Genomic DNA, 25,058 nt, shown 5'->3' with positions numbered 1-25,058 from the left:
TACTGCCTATGGTTTGACTGAATTCTCTTGAATTGGAGAACAGTCATCAGTTGGGACCACAGCAGACAAACACATCTTCCATCATGCTTTGCGAAAATTCTAGTGATATAGTAACGTGACCTTCCAGTTGCATTGTAGCCACGATGGCGAACAGACCGCAGCACGGTTACAATGACCAACGCTGTATGTCTATGCACGGTACATGGTACCAATTATGTCCCCCGTCCTTCCTGCGACCATCATCACCCATAGTCGGCGGCGCTGAGTTTTGGTGATCACAGATTCAAAATTTTATGAATTCAATCAGAGAAGATGAGAATAGATCTATTCTCATCTTCTCTGATTGAATATAGACTGTAATATAAATTATCTGTGTTGATTTCAGCATAGACATTTAGTTGTTTTTGATGTGTTAATAGGACAAGGATGTTGAAATAAATGAGGGGCAATTTTGATACGGTGACCTGCTTTATATTATATAATTCATGTAGTTAATATGTATGTGTGGGTACGTACGTGTGTGTACACTGGCAGTGATATCGACTTTAGATAAACAAGATACACCACGATTTATAATGAAACATGTTGGTGCAATTCCTCTGTATTGTGTTTCACAGAGCGAATTTCAAAGAAAATCCCAGTAAATTGATTGAGATTTACTGTATTGGCTGTTTCCATTTCACATTGATATTACTGTGATATGCTGTGATACATGTATATATATTCCGTATGTTATTCAGCCAAACTTCCACAGCTAGCTGTCCAGCGTTGATGCCATAATAACATTTTTTTTTGGTCTAATAATGCTTTAATATGGTGCTCTCTTACATTGAAAAGCGTTATGGTACCCAGTTTAATATGCGGATCAATAATGTGAAGAAAAAACTAAGTGAGCACGTTACAGTCGAAATCGCAGCCTCTAAAATATGGGCAACTCGTGTAGGTCTTCAATGGCAGGTTCCATGCGGGATCTACGCACATAGGCTGCATGGGAAGGTACGTTTTTCTGCTGTGAGTTGGGACCATTAACATAGCCTGTATGCTGCCCTCTCTAGCTCACTTACCATTTCAATGTTAAATTAATATTTGATATGCTGCCCTCTTGTTCTCTTTTTCCATTTCAAAGACAATATCTGTTTATTTTTGGCATTTGGCAAAACGGGGAGGGGGGCTTTACACAAATGACCATACAGTAGAAAGACCCCCCTTTTTGGATTTCGCAGCTCCAAAAGAACCCCTAAATTTATTCAAAATAGAGCTCCTAAAGACGCTTGACTTTGATAATATCAGCTCTAAAAGACCCTTAATTGCTCATTCCTCACATCTGGGTTTTTTTCAGGCAATTTTTAACCAGAAAGCCAAGAAAGACCCTAATTGATTTTGACTGTTTGCAACTCCCCCTTCTACTTGTTTGTAGCCCCAGAAGACCCCCTTTTACTGGTACCATACGCCGGTAAGCTCCCAAAGACCCACCACCTCAAAATTCTGGGGGGACATACCCCCCAAAAATGTATGATGTCCCCCCCTGGGTAAAAATCACAATGATATTTACAAAACAGAAGAAAACATCAGTGCTTAAAAGATACATGTGAAGCTCCATTCACTTATGTGTTGCTGTAAGGGTCTGGACACAAAGACCACCTATTCGCCACTTGCACGGTTCCGCCATTATGCACTATGTGCGGGGAGCCTCGAACTGGCAGCATACATGAATGGGAATTGAACCAGTCATAACATTCTGTGTAAGGTTACGTAATTCTTCCTTTCATGTATGCTGCCAGTTCGAGGCTCTCCCCGCATATAGTGCATAATGGCGGAACCGTGCAAGTGGCGAATATTGGGTTATTCCAGTTGAAATCCATACACCTAACCCTATATGGAAGACATGACCTTAATCTCTCACACAGGGAGTGTGAATTTCAAATGGGGCTACCTGAATGGAAGATTTCAATTTGAAATCTAGGCCTAAATATACCTCCTCTATGTGGGAGATTAAGGTCATATCGTCCTTCCATAGGGAGGGGTGTATAGATTTCAACTTGAATAGCCCATTGATAAAAGGCGACTTTTGGTAGTACACCAATTCTTCTTTCAAAAATGTGCAAAAATCATATTTTTGATGCTTTTTTTAGATTTTCTGATTTAGTGAAGTACCGACAAAGCCTTTATTTTTCTCTTGTGAAATATGTTCAGGAAGAGATGTAGCCACCACTCAGATATCCAACTCTTCTCGGTACCATATGTTTTTGGTGTAAACTATGCCAATTTAAGTATGTAATTTGCATAATTTATGCAAAAATCATACCAGAGCTTGTGGACAAATATAGGCCTATACCAGAGCTTGTGGACAAATATGCCAAATAATTAGTTAATTTGCAGAATTTATGTGAAAATTCTCACAAATGTGGAGAAAATGGGTTCAATTTTGAAAATCATTGAAAATTGGTACCAGAGTTTGTGATCAAAATTGCAATGTCATCAGTGGCGGCACCAGGAATTTTTTTCAGGGGGGGGGGCAGTAAGGGGGAAAAGTGAATTTCAGGGGGAGGGGGCAAAATCTACACACTTTGCCCAAAATTGCCACAAAAAGTGGAAATTTACATAATTTTGGGGGTTTTGCCTCAAAAGTTGGGTGGGGGGGGGAAAGAAAAATATTTGCCCCCTTGCCCCACCCCTAGCACCGCCACTGAACGTCATCTTACTATAATGAAACTTGGTGTGATTTATCATTATGTGGCAACAGTTTTGAAGGTCATTTCAAGGTCAAGAAATAAATAAATAAGTAGAGATTGTTGGATTTTTATCAAACTTGTTTAATATATGCACACCTTTTCTATAGAAAATATTTCAGTATTTTATACACTCTCATCTGTACTAAACATTTTGTTTTATTATTTACAAGGAATATTATCAGCACTTGTACAATACCGTATTTCCTTGAATAGATGCCCGGGGGCGTTGCATTTTCCAAAAGGGGGGCATTTATTCAATTTTAGAATGATAATTCCCATGCTGAAATGACGAACTATGAACTTAGGAACGATGACTGCGGGTTCACTTTCGGGTTTACGATAAGATTTTCTCCAACTACTGACACCATGTGTGCACCTTGGTAAGCTTACTTCACAAGATAGCATGGAAATATCAGCATTTTTTTAAACATCTTGGTCGAAAAAAGTGGTGGGGGCATTTATATTTGAAGGGGGCGATTCAAAGAAATACTGTAATTGCATTTATTTTAAAGGGGGCGACTGTTCGAGGAAATACGGTAATTGCATTTATAAATTAAGTGGGAAAAGTCAGATTTATTCTGTGTAGTTGAATCCCACTAATATTTGGACCACTAAACATCCCCACACCCTCCAGAGGTCTCCCCGTCAGTCCGAAACACTGTCAATCCGAACCACCGTCAGTCCAAATTTTTATGGTTAGGTTTAGGGTTAGGGTTAGTGTTAGGGTTAGGATTAGCCTAATCCTAAAAATTCGGACTGACAGTGGTTTGGTCTGATGGGGGTTCAGACTAATTGGGTGTACCCCACCCTCCACACATATTTGTAAAGACCAGCAAATGAGGACCCTGGTTTTTCTAACATAGGAGTAGTTCAATTAACAGTCTATCGCACTACTCATGGGACCTTTTAACTCGGACCTATCTAAGGGAGGACTGTGTGCACCTGAAACTCTGCACCAAACTGTGGACCCACTGAAGTCTTACAATCCAACTGAGACCTGACCCTATTTGACCATTGCATGGTTCCAGCATATCCAAGGAGAGCCTCAAACTGGCAACAGACATGAAGGGAAGAATAATATGTAACTTTAATGTTATATATGACTGGTGCAATTACCATTCATGTGTGCTGCCAGATCGAGGCCAAGTATGATAGTGTACGCTTGCGTGACCAAATTTTCTTTAAATACCCCCTAAACGAGTTTTACCCTACCAGAAAATTTAGGTCCTTAATAAGGTAATTTAATATAAAATTTACCCCCTAATGACTTTTATGACTAGTAAAAATGAAAAAATGTACCCTTTTTGGACTCTTAATATACCAAAAATTTGAAACGTACCCTAAACGAGTTGTTCAGTTTCAGGAAACTAGTAGTAGTAGTACCCTTATTCTTGAAAATTAGTGTTTTTTATACCCTAAATGCGTCACTCGCGTAACTTGCCTTGCCTAAAAAAACTCCCCCTTTTCCTTGTTTTTTTGGTCACGCATGCATGCAGACCATTTATGTGAGTGGTCCCCCCGGGATCGAGGCTCTCCTCGTATATGGTGGAAATACAAAACATGATCAAATATATACATATTTATGTTGCTTGCAAATATGCTGGAAAGGAACCAACTGAGGATGTCCACAGTTGGTGTGTGTCCATGGTTAGGCGATGAAAAAAAACCCACTACTGGCAGATGTACTTTTCAAGTAGAGTCGGTTGACAAGGCTTTTTTTGCAAATGATCCTGAAATCATCTAAATTTTTCAAATTTGTAGAGGAAAAAAAGCTGGGAAAAAAGTTTTCCAATTTTTAAAAATAAATTTGGTCGGTTGGGCTTGTAGAACAGGGATTTTCCTGGGGCCTTATCAGTGTGTATATTCAGGTGTGTGTCCTCATTTGATGGAGTTTCCAAATGCACCCCACCCAGGGTTTACAAAGAAAGTTAAAATAAATAAATCAGACTTGGTGTAGTGTGCCCTGAAAGTCACTTGAGGGAAAATAGTGCTACTGCCCTCTATTTGTATACTCCTATCATGTCATGCCTTTGGGCCACAGTATTATTTATCTCAATACTGCCCTCTGTCTTTATGCGCCCTGCTTTGGGCCACATATCATTTGTCGGGGTAAGACCAAAATGTGAGCGAATTACATATCTTCCTATTGACCCTTTACCCGGTCATCTCAAAGCGAGATTCTACCCCCCTTGTATATGTTGTGTGTGCGTTCGCCATTTATATGTTTGTTCTAATTACCACATGCTCTTTAAAAAGGCCTTCTAGCAGCTTGCTAGAAATACTTTTAGCACCAGGGAGAACATTGTTTTGGTAGCAAGATGGTATATCCGTGCAAAGGGTCAATAGAGCTGATGCCCAGCTAAAAATACAAACATATCAATTATAATTGTATTATGGAAAAAAAATATGTCAGTATTTGGCATACTCCCTTCTACTCAAACCTTTTACAAGGAATGCATTTATATAATATATATTGATCAATGTCTTGCACAATAACTATTGCTGGTATATCCATTGGGGTGGGTTTATTATTATACAGTATTTTGGCAATAGTTTTTGCCAAAGAGGCCAACGTTTCAGCATTCTATGAGATTTGGGTATGTTGAATGATCAGTCAATAAACTTATATATCTATGAGAACAGAGAAATTTGGCATTTTAGTGTCCTATGGACACATACTTGTACATTGCACATGCAGCAATATAAAGTTCGTCTCGGAGGATCGCACACATAGCTTTTAAAATTAACATTTTTACTCATTTCTTTTTTTTTCCATGTTTGGAAGGGTTTTTACCCCATCAGATAAAAATTGAGAAATTAAGCTGTGAAATGATAAAAGAGTGTGCCAAAAATGCCCCCAAAAGCCTATTTTAACTATAAAAATTGCTTACCAAAAAAAATGCACTTTAGTCCGATTTCTTGAAGCTTGGCTAGTGGTCAGCCTTCCTAAGCCAGTAGGCTAGCCCTACCAATGTGGATCCATTTTATTGATTTATCTTATAGGTGATGTATGGTGTGAAATTGTACGCACTGATATAATAGGACTAATTGGGCTTAATTCTGATGGCTTAGGAAGGCTAACTAGCCATGCTTCGAGAAACCGGCCCATAGAATTTTTTCCATTTTTTTTCTCAGAGTTCTGAGACAAACTTTTGTTCCCTAATATGTTGTTGTTGTTGTAATGTTACCTTCTAGCAAATAGCCAAGCATGCACCCAAATTGACTATTTGCATAAAATTTGCTAGATATAATCATTGTTCAGTGCATCAACATTGCAGTGAACATTTGTAAAAGGGTATAAAAAAATTCAAACATCTCCTGTAGAAAAGTACTGGAAAGGATAGTCTTTATACAACAACAACAATGCAAGGCACTTATTATAGCGCTCAATACCGAAAAAATGACCTCTAGGCGCTTTGCGGGAAATTGATTAAAAAATAAAACTACATACATTGTAAGATAATTATAATATACAGATTTAACAACCAATTATAAGTCTTAAAAGTTACAAATACATAAAATGGACAAAAATATAATATGTAATCTGAGTAAAAAGAATATTGCATTGTATATATCAATATGAATTCGGCAGACGGACAAATCCGGATTCGGCTTTTGGTAAATTCATGTTACGCATGCATTTTTTTGTCTCGCCTGATAAGGCAGGAGACTATATAATCACTTTTCCGTATGTATGTGTGTGCGTGCGTGCGTGCGTGCGTGTGGGGGTGTGTGTGTGACAAATTTGATTAAAGTTTTGGTTTTCTCGGAGACTAGAGTCGCATACGTTTCTCAAACTTGGTGGGTGGGTGCATCTTGACCCGAGACAAAACTGGTTTGTATTGGATAGTGGGTCAAGGTCACTGAGGTCCTCTAGGGGTCATCTGAGGTCAAATTAGTAAAAACTGCCATATGGGCATGAAACTTGGTAGGTACAGTCAACATTTCAAGCCAAATTTTTGGAAGGTCATTTCAAGGTCACCAGGGGTCATCTGAGGTCAAATTAGTAAAAACTGTCTGATGGGCATGAAAGTTGGTGGGTACAGTCAACATTTCAAGCCCAATTTTTGGAAGGTCATTTCAAGGTCACCAGGGGTCATCTGAGGTCAAATTAGTAAAAACTGCCATATGGGCATGAAACTTGGTATAATTAAAGACAGAGATAAATGCAATTTATCGCGTCTGATGTCACTGTCAATTACGATCCTTGATTGGTTTACACAGGTTAATCAGCGCGTAAAAGGAAGGCCGATCTATCTGGTGCTGATCGGAGAAAAGGAATAGCAGCAAATGGCGAAGAATTTCGTACTAATAAAAAACAAAAAGCAGCTTTTCTAGGCATTGTGGACATGGTGCATTCACCAAAGAAAGTTTCCTACTATAAGGACCTAACTTTTGAGATGGTTTGCATGTCGAAAGGTGCAAAATTAACAATACGGCGCCCGGTTATAAATCCGCGTTCAGCAAGTCATCATCACGACACTTTGTAAACAAACCGTGCTCGAGTTTGATTGACAGGTGACGTCAGACGCGATAAATTGTCTTTATCTTTGTCTTTAATTATAGGTACAGTCAACATTAAAAGCTAAATTGTTGGAAGGTCATTTCGGGGTCACCAGGGGTCATCTGAGGTCAAATTAGTAAAAACTATCGTATGGGCATGAAACTTGGTGGGTACAGTCAACATTTCAAGCCAAATTTTGGAAGGTCATTTCGAGGTCACCAGGGGTCATCTGAGGTCAAATTAGTAAAAACTGTCGGATGAGCATGAAACTTGGTGGGTACAGTCAACATTTAAAGCCATATTTTTGGAAGGTCATTTTGAGGTCACCAGGGGTCATCTCAGGTCAAATTAGTAAAAACTGTCAGATGGGCATGAAACTTGGTGGGTACAGTCAACATTTAAAGCCAAATTTTCGGAAGGTCATTTCGAGGTCACCAGGGGTCATCTGAGGTCAAATTAGTAAAAACTGTCGTAAGGACATAAAACTTGGTGGGTACAATTAACATTTTTGACGGTCATTTTGGGGTCACCAGGGGTCATCTGAGGTCAAATTAGTAAAAATTAGTTGTATGGGCATGAAACTCAGTGGGTACAGTCAACATTTAGAGCCAAAGTTTTGGAAGGTCATTTCAGGGCCACCAGGGTCAAATTAGTAAAAACTGTTGCATGGGCATGAAACTTGGTGGGTACAGTCACCATCAGCCAGATAATCGTGCCCAGCCGATAACCGCCAAATTCATTTACCTCTACCAAAAGTAATTGCAAAAGCAAGCGGTTGCGAAAGCAGGCGAGACTCGTGGTTCGAGAACCGCCTTGTTTAAATTAGAGAACAAGGGATCAATGCTTTACCTATAGAGAGCATCATATTAATTTTTAACGGTTAAGGCTGGTTCAAAGTGAATATTGAAGCGAATATTCGACTTCGAATACGTTTTAGGCGTCAAAATATATGCGACTTGAATATAAAACTATGAACCGGAGAAAGATATATTTCTACAATTTACAGCGTTGCCCGACTGTTAACAAGTATTGCCCGTTGACCAAGGTAAGCAAAATTTAGAGAATTTCTTTAACGAAGTTAATAAAATCTTATTCTCCATTGAACTATTGTCATGATTTAATGTCTGTATAAATGGGTCTAAATAGGAGCAGTGGCGTAACCAGTGGGGGCCAGGGGTGCAAGTTGCCCCCGGACACAAAAACCTGGAAGGAGAGTAAAAAATTGGGAAGGGAAAAGGGGAAAGGGAGAAAAGAGGAAGAAAAAGAGGAAGAGAAAGGGAAAGAAGAGAAGGGAAAGCGAGAAAAAAGGGAAAGAAAGAGGGAAGAGAAAGGGGAAGAAGAAAAGAAAAAAGAGGGAAGAAAAGGGGGAAGGGAGAAGAGAAAAAGGGAAGGGACTCAAGGGAGAAGAGAAAAGGGAAAGAAAGAGAGAAGATCTATAGGCCTACTATAACTTTCATTGTGAAATTTGTTCTCTGAAACACTGATATTTTCTAATATGCCAAAAACAGGAGCTTCATGGCGCTCAGCCCCTTGATCCCGCTTGGACCCCTGGACCCCACCGACTCCACCTCTTTTGATCAGAAATTGGGAAATTTTTCAATCTGCCCCCGGAAGGTCAGGTCTGGTTCGCCCTGACCTGAATCTGAGTCAAAAAGATTTGCTTTTGGGGGCATTTCACGACCTGCCTGTAACAGGCACGGAGGTTGACCCATACCTTCTTGTAGGTTTCAACTGCAAAACAAATCAAGAAATGAATGAGTCAATAGATAAATAAGTAAATAAATAAAAAATAAATAAATAAGTCAATAAATAAGTCAATAAATTCATAAATAAATAAATAAAAATAAATAAATAAATAAATAAATAAATAAATAAATAAATAAATAAATAAATAAATAAATAAATAAATATCATAAGATATGATTGAAGCGACGACTAATATGACAGCCCTCACAAGTGTTATATATGAGACCACCCACGGTGACCAACCAAATATATATCTGTCGAGTTCAACAAAATTCAAATCCCACAAATATATTTCCGGTGAATACTTTTTTCATTGGCTGATATCCACTTGAGATCGGTATCATCAAAGTAGTACTGCTCTCATTTCATGATTCATTGAGCAATCAATTTTGGCATTTGACGAAATCTGGCGTCAAAAGATAAAAAGTCTCGTTCGAACTTGTGTAGGCCTACATTGCTAGGGCCTAAGTGTGTTTTAATGCCTGATTCACAAATTATAGAAATAAACAAGAATTTATTTTAAAAGAACACGCAATGATAGGATACCAACGCTCGTGGTTTTGGTTGTTCTGCATGATAGTTTATGAAGATATTCATTGCAAAGCGCTATATATCCATTCCTACATATTCCTACTTATTTTGCCCTCTTAATTATTAATTATAATTATGAATTTGACTGATAACAACGCATTACATCTTTATTCCGCCCAAAATAACATCGTTTAATTATTGGGGCCAAAAACGTCAAGAATTCGCTAGTGCGGAAAAAGATGACAAAAATGGTTGACCCTCCATGGCAAACGCATTTTTATATCAATAACCAATGATTTACCACCCCAGACCCTCACACATCGTCTGCCATGGGCAGATGCATATAACCATGATATGGGGACCTAGAACTGGGGCCAAACATTATTTATGTAAAACCGGGGTGGAGGCATAAATCTGAATTTAGACTTTTTTCTGCATCAGTCGATTTAAAATATGGAAACATTCTTTAGGTTATGTTTGTAAGCCTAAATATCATATTATTTGCATAAAACATTACTTACCATCACTACAGCATTGGAATGCTATTGCCTGCCAGGCATTTTCCTTTACTTTCATATCATATAAAAATGGGTACGCTTATACCGCACTAATAAGGGGCACACCACTAAATGAATGCGCCATTTGTGTAACCCTAATGAGTTCGGTAAAATACAGAAACTATTTGAGGTATTTTGGGCTGGGCTGGACTTATTAATCAGAAAGAGTGGCGAATTATAGCTTAAATAAAAGTGGAAAGCCTATACATAAATGTCGCATTTTTATAATTATTGAGAAAATAGGTCCGCATTATACTTATAGTGTATGTAGGTGGGATGAAAAGCCGACAATCAATTGACAATTTTGACCTTTCATATTGAAGATATGGATTTTTCCCCAAAACACCAACAAAATTAGGTCTTTTGTGGAAAAAATCCATATCTTCAATATGAAAGGGCAAAATTTTCAATTGATCGTCGGCTTTTCCTCCCAGCTACATACACTTTAAGAAAATATCATTAGATTTATAATATTTACTTGAGGACTGTTATATCAATATGTGAAAATATCAAATTTTAATAATTTGTCATAAAGTTTGTATTATATCGTGAATTTCAAAAAATGAAAATTATTTGATATCAGAAAGACATTCTTCGTATTCATAATGTAATTCGATATGTTTGATGTGCTCTCATGTCCCACAAAAATACTGTCGAAACGCTCAAAACGCTCATTCCAGATCCCTTGATTTTCATTGGGGATTTTGAAATCATCGTTAAATCGAGCGATATTCAGGTGACCTCGAGCCTTTCATATAAATCAATAGTATCTCGCTATCAGTTGCGCGATATTTAATCCGATTCAACTCGGCGTGTATTCGTTGCATATATATTTTTGGCGTCACAAAAAGTATTCGAAGCGAATATTAGCCTTCGAATATGCACTATGAACCGACCCTTATCATCATTGACCGTACTGCGATGCACCATTAGCTAACCCTGTTTGCCGCCCTCTTTTGATTACTTGCTGTTATCATTTGATCTCTGTCAAAAAATAGATATGATGCCCTCTATAGGTAAAGCATCGGTCCCTTGTTCGCTAATTCAAAAATAATGCATGCATAACATGATTATACCAGCGGTCGAATCTGGATTCGGCTGTCTGCCAAATTCATAACGATAAATATCTATATAATAATACGCATCGTCTATCTATCTGTCTATCTGTCTGTGTGTCTGTCCGCCTATTTTCTCGGAGACTAGGGTCGACGTTCCTCAAACTTGGTGGGTGGGTGCAGCTTGACCCCAGACAGAACAAGTTTGTATTGGTTAGTGGGTCAAGGTCACCCGAGGTCATCCAGGGGTCAAATAAGTAAAAACTGTTTTTCTCAGAGACTGGGGGTCGCACGTTCCTCAAACTTGACGGGTGGGTGCGTCTTGACCCGGGACAGAACAAGTTTGCATTGGTTAGTGGGTCAAGGTCACCAGAGGTCATCTAGGGGTCAAATTAGTAAAACTGTCATATGGGCATGCAACTTGGTGGGTAGGTGCATCTTGACCTAAGATGGAACAAGTTTGTATTGGTTAGTGGGTCAAGGTCACCCAGGGGTCATCTGAGGTGAAATTAGTAAAAACTGTTTTCCGCCTATTTTCTCGGAGACTAGGGGCCGCACGTTCCTCAAACTTGGTGGGTGGGTGCATCTGGACCTCAGACAGAACAAGTTTGGGTCGGTTAGTGGGCCAAGATCACGCGAGGTCATTTAGGGGTCATCTGAGGTCAAATTAGTAAAAACTGTCGTATGGGCATGAAACTTGGTGGGTACAATCAACTTTTAGAGTCAAATTTTTGGGCGACCATTTTGGGGTCATCCAGGGGTCATCTGGGTCAAATGAGTAAAAACTGTCATATGGGCATGAAACTTGATGGGTACAGTCAACTTTTAGAGTCAAATTTTTGGACGGTCATTTTGGGGTCATCAAGGTCAAATTACTAAAAACTGTCGTATGGGCATGAAACGTGGTGGGTACAGTCAATATTTAGAGCCAAATTTTGGAAGGTCATTTCAAGGTCACAAGGGGTCATCTGAGGTCAAATTAGTAAAAACTGTCCTATGGGCATCAGTCACCATCAGCCAGGTAACCGCGACAGCCGAGAACCGCCAAATACGGGTAACCGCCTAGTATATATATCAAAACATTACACACAAGTTATACAGAGTAGGTTCACATCTCATTTGGTGAGACAACCCAAGACGCTCCAGTATAAAGCCATAAAAAAATTGTTTGTTTGTCCACGTCGGACCGACCGTGTACCCTGGTCCCGACCGTGTCTTTTTTTCTTCTTTTTTTTAATTTGCGTTGAATGTGCTAGTAAAACAGTGGTTAGTATAAATTTAAAGAAAGAAAATGTAAATAAAATGAACAGTATAACATGCAGAACCATCTCAAGAGTTAAACCAGTAAAGTTTTGACTTATTTACCAGTCTTCAAATTGTCAGTTTCAAGTGCAATATCTGAAAAAGAAAAAAAAAAAAAAATCCGACCTACCGACCCAACTGTTTCATAAGCCTCTATGTAGCCAGGGGTGCGGGGTGCGACACACCCCTCCAAATTGGCAAAATTATACAAAAAGTCCCAAAATTTATGAATTTACAAGCGTATGGAGCCATAAAATTGGGTTTTTAAGCTGTTTTGGTCAAAAAAGGTCAAAATTTGTGGAAGAAAGTGCACTTTTCACAAAATTGCCCCCCGGAAAAGAAAGTCCACTTTATCAAAATCAGCATCCCCCACATAAAAACCTGGCTACGTGCCTGCTCCATACAAATCTAACATGCTCAGGTTAAAAGCATACCATGAAAATATACATGAAGTATCATATGGACATGCTGGTTGCACTACATACAAACACTACACAGAATGGTCTTTAAAAGCTGCTTGAACTGGTCAAGACTAGGCCAAAAATATTGTTTGATTGTCCATAGATCATCCATCCAAGGGGTAGGATCAGTCAGTCAGATTTTTAATATTTTTTAAAGGTCATAGCCAAAACATGTAGGCTATAGGCCTAATTGTCACTCCATTCATGCTTTAAAACATCTTATAAGTGTGAAGAAACTGTTTAAAAAAAATTTCAGGATGTCAAAAATTGCCATTTTTCTGGAATTTCCAAAATTATGGTCGGTATTCTTTTGTACAGTAAAAAACTTTTCCAGATTTTCCAGATCGGTAAGATGAGGACAATAAAATAATTTTGGCCCTTTTGATATTCCTAATATTGGTTGTAAATGGAAGCTTGTTCCATAGAGTCGTTGCCAATGATGGAGAAAGTCTGGTAACCATAGAGTATGATATTGATGATACGTTATTTATAGTCTTTGGAGACTGGAAAGGGGTAATGTTTTATACCATTTTTAGTCCCATTTAAGATCACATTGGCATCCTTGCATTACCATAATTTAGGTGCTTAACTAACTTGGTCATTGAGAAGAAGCAAAGTCCCGGCAATTGAGAAATCTGTCTTGGTTCGAAGGGTAACAGGGTCCAAAAAGGGTTGATTGACATAAAGTTATGTTTGTTCCATTCTTTCTGTGCCAAAAATATTTTCTGAGGAGGTACTCTCCTCCCTGCCCCCTTGCTGGTTTGGCCCCTGCCATGATCCCCCCTCCCCCGGATGATCCCCCTTGTAATTACATCCTGTGATGTGAGTCTTAATGGTGTAATGGAAGGCTGAGGTACATCAATGAGTTGTTGCCGCTATGTTGGTTAGAGAATACTGAGATTGTCTGTGTGGTCAAATTGTGTCCTCCTGTTGGAAAACCTGCCATCCAATTTATTGATGCAATTGTAGAGTTTCGGTCTTGAAATTGGCCCATAGCTGCATGTGAAGTTTGGGTTGGTAGTGCGAATCTCTGTTCTGTTGATGCAACAGTAGAATTGGGGGACTGAATTGGACTGGTAGCTGCATAAGAAGTCTGGCTTGATAGTGCAAATCTATGTGGTGTTGGTGCAACAGCAGAGTTAGGGAATTGAATTGGGCTTGGAGCTGCGTAAGAAGTTTGGCTTGGTAGTGTGAATCTGTGTTGTGTCGATGTAACAGCAGAATAATTGGGGAATTGAATTGGGTTTGTAGATGCATAGGAAGCTTGGCTTGGTAGTGCAACGGTATAGGGGGACTGAATTGGACTTGTAGCTGCATTTGAAGTTTGGGTTGGTAGTGCGAATCCATGTTGTGTCGATGCAACAGCTGAGTTAGGGAACTGAATTGGGCTTGGAGCTGCATAAGAAGTTTGGCTTGGTAGTGCGAACATGCGTTGTGTTGATGCAATGGGGAACTGAATTGGATTTGTAGCTGCATATGAAAGTTGTGTTGGTGTCGGTAGTACTAATCCACAGCTTGAGTAGATTGGGCAGAGCTGGATTTGTCCGGTTTGAACGTAGATAACTGGTTGTAGTATCAGTATTCTTGGCTGATTGGGATTGTGCCATGGAATGGACCTGTCGTCATGGTGACCTTGATGCACAACTGCTCTGCTCACTGATGGAAATTCATCTAAAAAAGAGAAATATGGTGGCTTAAGTTAGTCAAGCAAATTGTAAAGTTTGATGTCAGTTGGATTGATTTTAAGATATACTGTAAACGTGGACATTTCTCGCCACTTTTATGTTTGCGCTTTTCACATAAAAAAAATCTGCAAAAATAACAACACACAAATATATTCTCTTTTTCGTGTATTTATTCTTATTTCTCAATGTCAAAGAAGCTTAAAATTGCAAATTGATAAGCAACTGAAACAATTCAATATTGGCAAAGTGTGACAAATTAATTGCCCAAACATTTCTACTTTTACAGTCTTTTAGCTGATGTTTCAAAAATGATAAAATCACTATATGGGAGGAGTGATGCTTATTTGTTTCGTTGCCAAGAAGAGAGATGAAATTGACCTGTAAATGGTAGACTGAAACAGTTGCTAAAATCAAACGATTTCCTGGATTCACAGATTTGTGAATTTTTCATATCAACAATATATATGTCAAGTTATGCAAAGAAATGTTTTGTAATTTTAGCGCGGGGGGGGGGGGGGAACCCTTCAGCACCAGAGTGTGAACAAACACAGTTTGTCTACCATGACCTATTCAAAAATAGTAATGAAAATGAAACAATTAATCACTCTCTGGGCACCTAGAGCCTGGAGGGGGTTCTTCCTGGTTGAAGGTATACGGGGATATGCCACGGTTTTGGGGTACCTTTTCAGTGATTTTGGTATATCAATGGGTGGGTTTTCAGTGGAGACCAATGTGCCAAGTTGGGCGCATATGGGCAAAAATGCCCTTAAAGTGGCCAATTATGGCAAATTTGGGTGCTTTTTCTTGAAAATTGGTATTCGAAATTTTTCGAAGACCCCCCCTGGGACCTAGAGTACATGAAAGAACTTTATGGGTGCTTACTGTTTTTGTGACAGTGCAGAGGGCCATAAGGATTCACTTTATCAAAATAAAAAAGTGTTTGAAGAAATCACTGATGTTTTGTAGTAATTGTATGCATAGACTATGCCATAGTTGAATTTTATTAAAAATATGTTATTATTATTCATGATGAACCCATTTCGTTGAACTCAAAATTATACTGATGTTTATTAAAATTAAAGTATTCAATAGTAAAATGGTCATAAAGAGTTAAAAATATCAGACGATTAGTGACAATAAAAGTAATTGAATGCAACATTATCTTGCATAATTATAACGGCTCACTTTAATACTGAACAATTCTGATTTTGGAATCTACCAGTTTATTGATAGCGAACCCCAAATTTCGACCATGAACTTTGAATTGTAAGCAGAACTTTACCCCTGGACTTTGCTCTCTAAAACACATTGTCAAGCATACTTGTTTATCAGTCCATTAACCACAAGTACTAAGCATGGACGCTAGATGTTTGATGAGAGATTAACTTTCAAGCGTCAACACAAAAGCGCCGCAAATACCACAGACAGTTGTTTACGGTGTAGTTAATGGTAATGGCGGGGCCCAGACGATTTAAACCATAGCGAGGTATGGGCGACCAATCACAAGGCAGATCCATTTAAAGATGCATTACATCATGGACAATTTTAGTTAGGCCAGAAATTGGCCTAACTCTCCATAGAGTCCCGTGTTAAAAATCTTAACCGCAAGGCAATGTCAGTAGTCCACTTGGGAAGCTAACAAACAGAGGGAGTAGGGTGACTGATCAGATGTGAAAATCTATCAATTGTGCACACATTAATTAAATCAGAGTTTTAAGCTTAACGGGTTATGTCAATATAAATCGACTTTCGAAAAGTTTTTTGATACATTCATTGATTTCTCAAAAAGTAAAAATCGCACTTTAACAAATAACGGTTCAAATGAAAGCCATTATTGGGGGCTAATTGTTGTATCACTATGATAGGCCTGACACCAATATAAACACTTGTTTCGGTGACCCAAGTTCATGGTCATTTCTGCTCACGCACTTTTTACAGATGGCCTGGAATTTCATATTTCGGTTTCAGCGATTGCCGAAAAAGGTGGTATGTTTTTGAAAAGCGTTTCCGCTTGGAATGTAGATAGTTATTGTTGCTATTACTCTTGGCGATTTTAATTTATGCCCTCTTTAGCCGACAATTTTCAATGCATTTTACACAATAGATACGTCGCTTGCATAAATACCGCTATTTTTAACAGTATCGTTTTGTTAACCAACATAACATCCAAAAGAGTTCTCAAGACTTTGATGAGACCATAGATACCAAATCGGACTACATGTGATGAACAGATTTTACACTAGAATCAAAAGAACCAGCGTAGGCCCTCTCAAAATGTACTTTTTTTAAATATCGCGTTGTGATAAAATGACTGCCTTTCCCTTGTTTTTTATAACAAGGAAAAGCTTTACTTACCTCAAACTTCAAACGTAGTGCTGTCTCAGTGTCCGTTACTGGTTAGTATTATTCCGATTAAGCGATTTTCATGATTTAGGCCTACTTAGCCTACATTTGAGCAACTATTTGCCCACACCGTGTATGCTGAATATATTCCAAATATGGCGCTGCATTCAGTATCACACTAACGACAAGGTTATACTAAGATGTGTAAGACTTTCTGACACTATATTCACGGTTGTTCTAATGGCTATTCAAACTTATGACAAATTTGGCTGGTTTGCGTTGTTCAATACCATTTCACCTAGTCTTGGTACCCGCCGGTTTGTGCTCCTCCGTCACTAACGGTGGCGGAGGAGCACAAACCGGGTGGTACCGAGACTACATTTCACCCTGATGTGACAGTGACGTCACATCCGGGGTCACGTCAGTATAAAGCTGGTTTCCACAGAGGAGTAAGATATCTTACTCCTCTGTGCTGGTTTCATACTACCATGCGGTTGCAATGAGCGGCGTGGCGCCGCAGCGCATTGCAGACAAACGGACACAATCAAGACTTGTCATTGGTTGAAACGCTCTGCCGCTCAGTGCCGGGTGTTCGTGATCGCGCGCCATATTATCGTGATGATCGGGATTCCTTTTTGTGATGAAGGCACCAGCGAAATGTCCGTTTTCCAGAATGCAATGAACATAACTCTGTACTCCCCGGGAGATGATGTATTTTATGCGACACTCATGGCGGGAAAGAGATATGAAACGAATTTTATTAGGCGCAGCATCACTCGCTGGAGTTCGATGGCGCTGGTGTACATACGCTGCGCTTAAAGACACCGCATAGATCTTGTGAGCGAAACAGCTGTTCTACAACGTTGACATCACTGCCACATCGGGTGAAAAATGGTATAGGTAATAGATGACTATGAAACCTCAAACTCGCCCCTCGATAAAGGTTGGCAATTGAAGCAGGCCTCAGTTTAGCGAACTTTGTCTAGTTTAATGCGATGCGAGTGCAAGCGCCGCTCAGACTGTGAAGGTTTCTGGATACCGAATATGGGTTTAGATTAGGCCTATATCATGTCCTCTAGGCCATATAATTTATTTTTGGAAAGGAAAGTCTAATTTCTTTTCCTTTTCTTTTGTGCAGGAACTGGATTTTGTCATAATAATATAAAATTAATACTTAATGCCTCGCGATTTTTTTTGATATCCAGCCATAGTATTTTAATTGATTAAACTGAACATAAAGCTATATCTTTACTAGCTTCATGCACTAATTTGCAGACCCGCCTTGCCTTCTACATGTAGTGAGTACCACATTAGATTGTGTTTACAAGAAATAATAAGCGCTGCCTCCTCGAAATTTCTTATGCCATCAGCTTTGATGATTAAATATTATTTACAACTCGGCACCTGTGTTCAAGGCCTTTCTTTTATCTATTGACCTCAAAAGAAAGGATTAGAATGATCAGAATGCCGTCCCTGACCCCTTTCCACACATTAATAATGAGTCGGTAAGGAGCGTGCTACCGTTATACTTCAATGAGTACGTATGGCTACTACGCAGTTCAATGGCCTTATTGTGATCTGGCGGGAGTTTTAAAAGCATCGGTCCCTGACTGCGTGGGCATATTTCGGACAAGGAACAATAGAGACCAAATTGCCTGGCAATGGCGTCACATGTAATCCCAGTCTATAGTGTGATTAGAACATTATAGGCTGGTGGTCACTATAGTACGATCAGTACGAAAAGTCCAATCGACGATTATTAATGTATTTTCTAAAATTAAAAGAACCACTTTTTAGCGGGAATTTTTGTAAGTTACACAGCTGAAGTTGTGAAAGGGTTGAAAGACTACAATATTACGGCTTAAACAAGAATTTCTTTGTTTGGTCGTTATTCCTATATACTCATCCCTTAAATACAATATCCAGAGTATGCACAATGGGCAAGTGGACTACGGGGTAGTCTATTGTATGCATGACTGACGTAATTTCAAACAATGAAAAAAAAATTGTGATCCATCAAAATAACAAACCTTTTATATCAATTGTAAATTTAGCCTATAAGTACATTGAAATGGTTCAAAAATGTGTACCATGGTCTTATTTTCAAATGTGTGTCCCTAAAAACCATGACGAGTAATTAATTGCTTTCGCCTTTTTGTGTTGTGCTACAAGCCATCAGTGAAATAATAATGTCGCCATTTATCAGAACCAAATGCATTTCTGATTGAATATTAGAAGCCCCTTTTGGGGGAACATTTTGGCGAATCTTGCATGAAAAACTGTTTTGTTATATTATCAATATATTAATTGTGTATCTAACTACGTACATTATTTCTCAATTTTCTGCCATTCTCCTAATTGCAGACATGGTTGAATTCCCTTTATTCTATAAGATATTGCATGGCCTAATCAGTAGAGTGGTAGACTGTGAGTTTTTCAAATCACAAATTTGAGTCCCTGTGTGATTTAATCTTTTTGTTCTTTGTTTTTCTCTTCTCTATCTTCTCTTTTCTTTATTTGTGACATGATCAAGGGGAATGAGTCACATGTCGGCAATTTTCAATTAGAAGTTTTTTACATCATTTTCTGGCAGTTTACGAATGCTACATTTTGATGCAAACACCATCAAAATCAGACATCTAGTTAACAATTAGTTATGAGCAATTTATCAAAGGCTAAAAACAATATAAAACAAAAGAATTTGAACATTTTTTTTGCAAATAACTCAAAAACAATATCAGCGACATCCGACTCATTCCCCTTGATCATGTCACATTTTATTTATTTCTTCCCTTATTTTCTTTCTTTCTTTCTTTATTTCTTTATTTCTTTATTTCTTTATTTCTTTATTTCTTTCTTTCTTCCTTCTTTTTATTTAATTGTTTGATTAACAAATTATTAATTTATATACTGTCAGTATATAAATTACAGATTCTTGTAAAATGTCTTATTTTGTCTTAAATACACGGCTTTCAGCTGAACCGCTCGCAGGTTATGTTAACACATCTATGACAATGACAAAGGTAACCAAAATCTGAATTTTGATGATTTTTACGATCGTCCGGATGAGCAAATCACTGAATGGGCCTTTAAGGCATATAATATTGATGTGAAACTTATCATGATGTTGGCCAACATATTTCATTATGATAAAATTCTTCGTAAAATCTTTGATGTTGCAAATCCTTCTGAATAACTTTAAGGAATAATGCAAAAGACTCTTAAAAGTATCATAAGGACTGTGAATTGGATTTGTCTGATTGATTGATTGTTTGATTGGCGTAACCCGACCTACCCTAAAATTAAGCCAGACCCTAGACTTTTTTCTTTGCAAAAATTGAAAATTCAAAAAAAAAAAAAGAAAGAAAAAGGTTTTAAAAAGAAGGAAAAAAGATCCAAGGCCTTTATCAAATGCAATTTACAGCCTTAAAAGTTACATTGGTAACTTTATCACAAAAAATGTCCTTGAATATACTAAAATATACTTAAAAAATTATTTTAAAAAAAATCCCATCCTACCTACCTACCTACCTACCTACCTACCTACCTACCTACCTACCTACCTACCCTAATTTTTTTTTTTTTTATATGTTACACCAATCAAACATTTTTTTTTAGGCCTTATAATATATAATTATTTATATTCTTTTCTAATTTTGGGCAGGTGGCCTAATTTTTACCTACAATACAAGTACAATCTTTAAGGGATCTGGAATGAGCGTTTTGGGCGTTTCGACAGTATTTTTTGTGGGACATGAGAGCACATGAGACATATCGAATTGCATTCTGAATCTGAAGAATGTCTTTCTGATATCAAACAATTTTCATTTTTTGAAATTCACGATATAAAACAAATTTTATGACAAATGATTAAAATTTGATTTTTCTCACATTTTTGATATATAACAGTCCTCGAAGTAAATTTTAAAAATCTAATGATATAGTCTTAAAGTGTATGTAGCTGGGAGGAAAAGCCGACGATCAAATGAAAATTTTAACCTTTCATATTGAAGATATGGATTTTTTCCCAAAAAGACCTACTTTTTTTTGGTGTTTTGGGAAAAAAAATCCGTAACTTCAATACGAAAGGTCAAAATTTTCAATTGATCGTCGGCTTTTCATCCCACCTACATACACTTTAAGTATAAATCATCAGATTAATAAAGTTTACTTGAGTACTGTTAAATATCAAAAATATCAATTTTTAATCATTTGCCATAAAATGTGTATTTCATTGCAATTTCAAAAAATCAAAATTATTTGATATCAGAAGGACATTCTTCGTATTCAGAATGCAATTCGATATGTCTGATGTGCTCTAATATCCCACAATAAATACTGTCCAAACGTTCATACCACTTGGTTGAATGCAGATATGTACAGTGCAGGGAAACACCAGAAACAAAAATTCTAAAAATAAATTTGCCACTGAGTTCTGTTATCATGGTTATGGTTCTTGTTGCTAATATAGACTTGAACCAAACCCAAACTTGTTGTATGTATAATTAGTATTTGATTCTGAATGAATTGTGCAAGCGTGGTCAAGAAAAGATCTGAAAATAGTTAGCCAAATTGTCCAGTATGCCCAGATGAAGAAAGAATATTGTATAAAGAAAAGGTATACTGACATTGTACAGTGTATTTTTAGGAAACAAGTGAATTTTAATGCCTTTTAGAAACAAACAGAATTTTACCAATTTCAGAAAACCACTTTACCAGAAAATGTTTATTTAAAAATAAGGGTGCACCTGGAAGACAAAAAACACAAAAAAAAAAACACTGACACTGACAATCGCATTTAAGAAAACTGCCAATTTTGGCAATTTTGTACAGTTTGAAATGACACCAATTTCTTTTGTGTGCAATTAAAAAAACAATCTCATTGATTTTATGCTTTCTTGATTTCATTGAATTAAGAACATTTAGTATGTTTTATCATGAAAAAAGAACCACATTTCCACCATTTTGGCTTACAAATAGCAGAGTATATTCAAATTTAAAGGTTGAGGTTAAAATGTGTATTTTTATAAACTCTTTTTTATGTTCTGAACTTTTCAATTTCGACAAAAAGTGGATTTAATCCCTTTTGGAAACAAGCTCTTCATAAGTGTACCATGCAGGATGAGAAAAATGTTGAAGAAGAAATTAATAAATTTTGCAATTCTTGGCGACCATAAAAAGATATAATTGTACTAAACAGAAAATCAGTTTGTTTTAATTTCCAAATTATCAGTTTGTCACTATATTTTTCAGGTATGCCTTGCAAATATTATCAGTCATCCTAGGCTATTTAATTAAAGGCACTTAATTAATGCCCATGTGACCCATGGGTGCCGCCATATTACTACCAAGTGATCAGTAGAACAGATAGGAACTTTTCAGACAAATATCATCAAAATTACTATAAATGTAATAGGTGAATTCATTACACATTGGGAGTTTCTACTTTTTTACTTCATAATATTTGGCAAAGAATATTAACTAAACTGAAATTCTACCGAAATCGTATATTATGGCTTTGAAATACACAGTAAGACCACCCGCTGTGCCAAAGGTCACTTTTCCAGACTTCCTGTCTACAAGCTGTAATGTCAGCACCCTGTTGTCATGTGGGCATTAAATTAATGTGCCTTTATTTATGTAGCCTATGATGACTGATTATAATATATGTGGCTACTTTGGAGCTTAATATAGACCTAAAAGCCAAACAAGCCAGTATATTTGTTCAACTCAATTTGCATATATTATTTTGTCTTTATGTCACTTTTTAGAGAGTTATGTACATTGTACAATATTCATCTCCCGATTCATCTTCCACACATGCTTCAGAAGTTTGCCCATCATTTGAATAAAATTGTCTGTCCTAATTTGACCTTTAAAACATTTACAGCTCATTGGGGGTTCAAAGTGTTCAAAATATGTGTTGCTGTGGCCTTGTTTTGCAAATCTGGTCTACTAAAAATGTCAATAGCCTTTCTCAACACCTACAATTTACATAATGTAGTATCTGTTAAAGGCATTATTTTTGCCCATTCCAGGAGCAAACTCCCAGGGTGGCTAGCTAAGACACTGAGAATGATTTTGTTGTTTTCTTTCCTCTTGTATATTTTTAGGCAGGAGTAAAAGCTCTGACCTCATGAGCAGGGACAGGCGATTTGCGCGGAAAAAAATAGCAAATTGTGTGGAATTGGACGCAACTTTTTTTTCAGTGCAAATCATGTATCCCAGTCCATAGGAAAAAATAGCCAATTCTTGCTGAATTGCGCGGAAAAAAAAAGTTCAGCATAGCAAATCGCCTGTCCCTGCTCATGAGGTAAATCAAATTTCAAAATTGCTTATATATCTGATTCAATAAAACTCTCCAAAGTATTCAAATGTGCTAGAGAGGGGGTCAACAATGATAATACATCAGGATACAGATACCCAGGCCAATACGCAGGATTTTTTTAGGGGGTGCAAATTCAGCAAAATTTGTGTTGGCACTTGCACTTAGACCTATATGCATTGATCTTCTATGATTTTTTAGTCCTGATTTGGGGGGGGGGGGGCTAACTGGGGGGAGGAAAAAATTATTACCTTTGACTTTGATTGCCAGATCTTGCCTTCCGCATTTCTTCAGTGCATCTTGCAAAATGCTCTTTAAATTTGCACCTGTCCCCTGCAGATGTCTACACTGATTCAGCATTGCATATATTTTGTCACTTGTACGAGAATAGTCCAAGTTAATTCTGTCCACTTCATCAGCTCGAAAATCTAAATAAATAGCCAATTCCATCCATTCAGAGCCAAGCTGATTGGCTAGACATCGGAGGAAGACACTCACAGAATCTGATAAACAAAAAGTCATTCAGAGAGTAAAAGTTTTGATAGAATTGGCTAATTATATTAAGAAAAGGAAATTAATAAATAAGTGAATAAATATAAATAAATAAATAAATAAATAAATAAATAATTAAATGTGAATGAATAAATATATAATCCAACAAAGAAAAGCAAATAAAAAGTAAAACACAAAAAAGAAAGATAAAATAAAACAAATAAAAAAGGAAATGGGAAAAAGAGAGATGAAGTAAGAGCAGTTGCAGAAAAAAAAAGAAAATTAAGAGGAAAGAAAGGATGGAAAGCAATAAAGTAGACTATTGACTGAGAAGAATGATGAGGAGAAAGAAGGAAAATCAAGAAATAAGGCAAGAAAAAAAATTAAGAATTATTAATTTAACTTACCACTGCAACCAGATGAAAAATCCATTTAAGTGATTTTGTTTTACACTATAAACGTGGAGCTATAATTTGTCTTGTCTGTACTGTTGAAGCACTGCTATCAAAATGAAATGAAGTGAATTCCCCTTGCATGGGCAAAGACTTTGAATAAGTCTATTTTGGCATTGACACATTTGGTAATAGAACCAGAATCAGAAACAGAATAATTAACCAAATAAGGCAAATGTAGTACCAAATAAGGCAAATGTAGTACCAAATAAGGCAAACTGTAGTAGTATAGTTAATGTCCCAATTCAACAGACAATTGCTTTTCACTTCACCAATCAGGTCCAACTACCTGATCAGGAAGTACAGTACCGCAGAATCAGGCAGCATGTTGCTGAGTCAGGCAGTATGGTATCCTACAATGCAATGCTCTATTTCAAAGAGCATCTTTTAATATACCGTTATTTCTTGGTTTAGAGTAAAGAAGTAGGTAAAATATATAAAATTATCAATGAATGTACAATTAGTAGTAATTTTTCATAAATTTTAGTTAAAATAAAGTTAATTTGCATATTTAAATCAAATTTTTAAAAAACCGTTAGAAATTGTTTTGTTATTTAAATTATTTTTCTTCCCCAATCAAACACATTTCTCTTGCATTTGATCATCAGGTGCGGATCCAGAGGGGGGGCGGAGGGGGCGTGCGCCCCCCGTAAAAATAGCAAAAGTAGGAAAGATGGGCCCCCCCCCGTAAAAACGGGAAAAGGGGAAAGGAGAGAAAGAGAAAAGGAGAAAAAGAGGAGAGAAAAGCGAGAAAAAGAGAAGAGAAAGGTTAAATTACGCATAATTGAGTAGGCCCGTGCCTAAAAACTGCACAGTCGGGTCGATCGAAGGCCTATAGGCATGGGATAGGCCTACACCTGTGATTATTTTAGG

The 25,058-nt window shown here is 37.3% G+C and overlaps 2 protein-coding genes across 2 annotated transcripts in view; one reads left to right on the top strand and one right to left on the bottom strand.

Annotated features, from left to right (window-relative positions):
* Positions 1-25,058, top strand: part of LOC140168078 (proton myo-inositol cotransporter-like) — an 88,602-nt gene that overhangs the window by 51,360 nt on the left and 12,184 nt on the right. The window lies entirely within an intron of this gene.
* On the bottom strand, positions 13,718-24,165 carry LOC140168689 (uncharacterized). The gene is made up of 3 exons (XM_072192100.1): positions 24,141-24,165; positions 23,493-23,744; positions 13,718-14,559 (listed from the first exon to the last, which is right to left on the bottom strand). Exons 1-3 carry the CDS (start codon positions 24,163-24,165, stop codon positions 13,718-13,720), a joined length of 1,119 nt encoding a protein of 372 aa, XP_072048201.1.

Source organism: Amphiura filiformis, chromosome 13 (assembly GCF_039555335.1).
Source record: "Amphiura filiformis chromosome 13, Afil_fr2py, whole genome shotgun sequence".
Lineage (NCBI taxonomy): Eukaryota > Metazoa > Echinodermata > Ophiuroidea > Amphilepidida > Amphiuridae > Amphiura > Amphiura filiformis.
The sequence above is the reverse complement of the archived record's forward strand: the minus strand, read 5'-3'. Positions and strand labels throughout refer to the sequence as shown.

What these genes read in the sequence shown, in the direction of transcription:
- LOC140168689 (XM_072192100.1), bottom strand. Translation starts at nt 24,165, where the DNA reads ATGGATTTTTCATCTGGTTGCAGTG. An exon ending in TTTTTCATCTGGTTGCAGTG is followed by an intron (nt 23,745 to 24,140) that starts GTAAGTTAAATT and finishes TTTGTTTATCAG; the next exon opens with ATTCTGTGAGTGTCTTCCTC. An exon ending in TCTGGCAATCAAAGTCAAAG is followed by an intron (nt 14,560 to 23,492) that starts GTAATAATTTTT and finishes TCTCTTTTTTAG; the next exon opens with ATGAATTTCCATCAGTGAGC.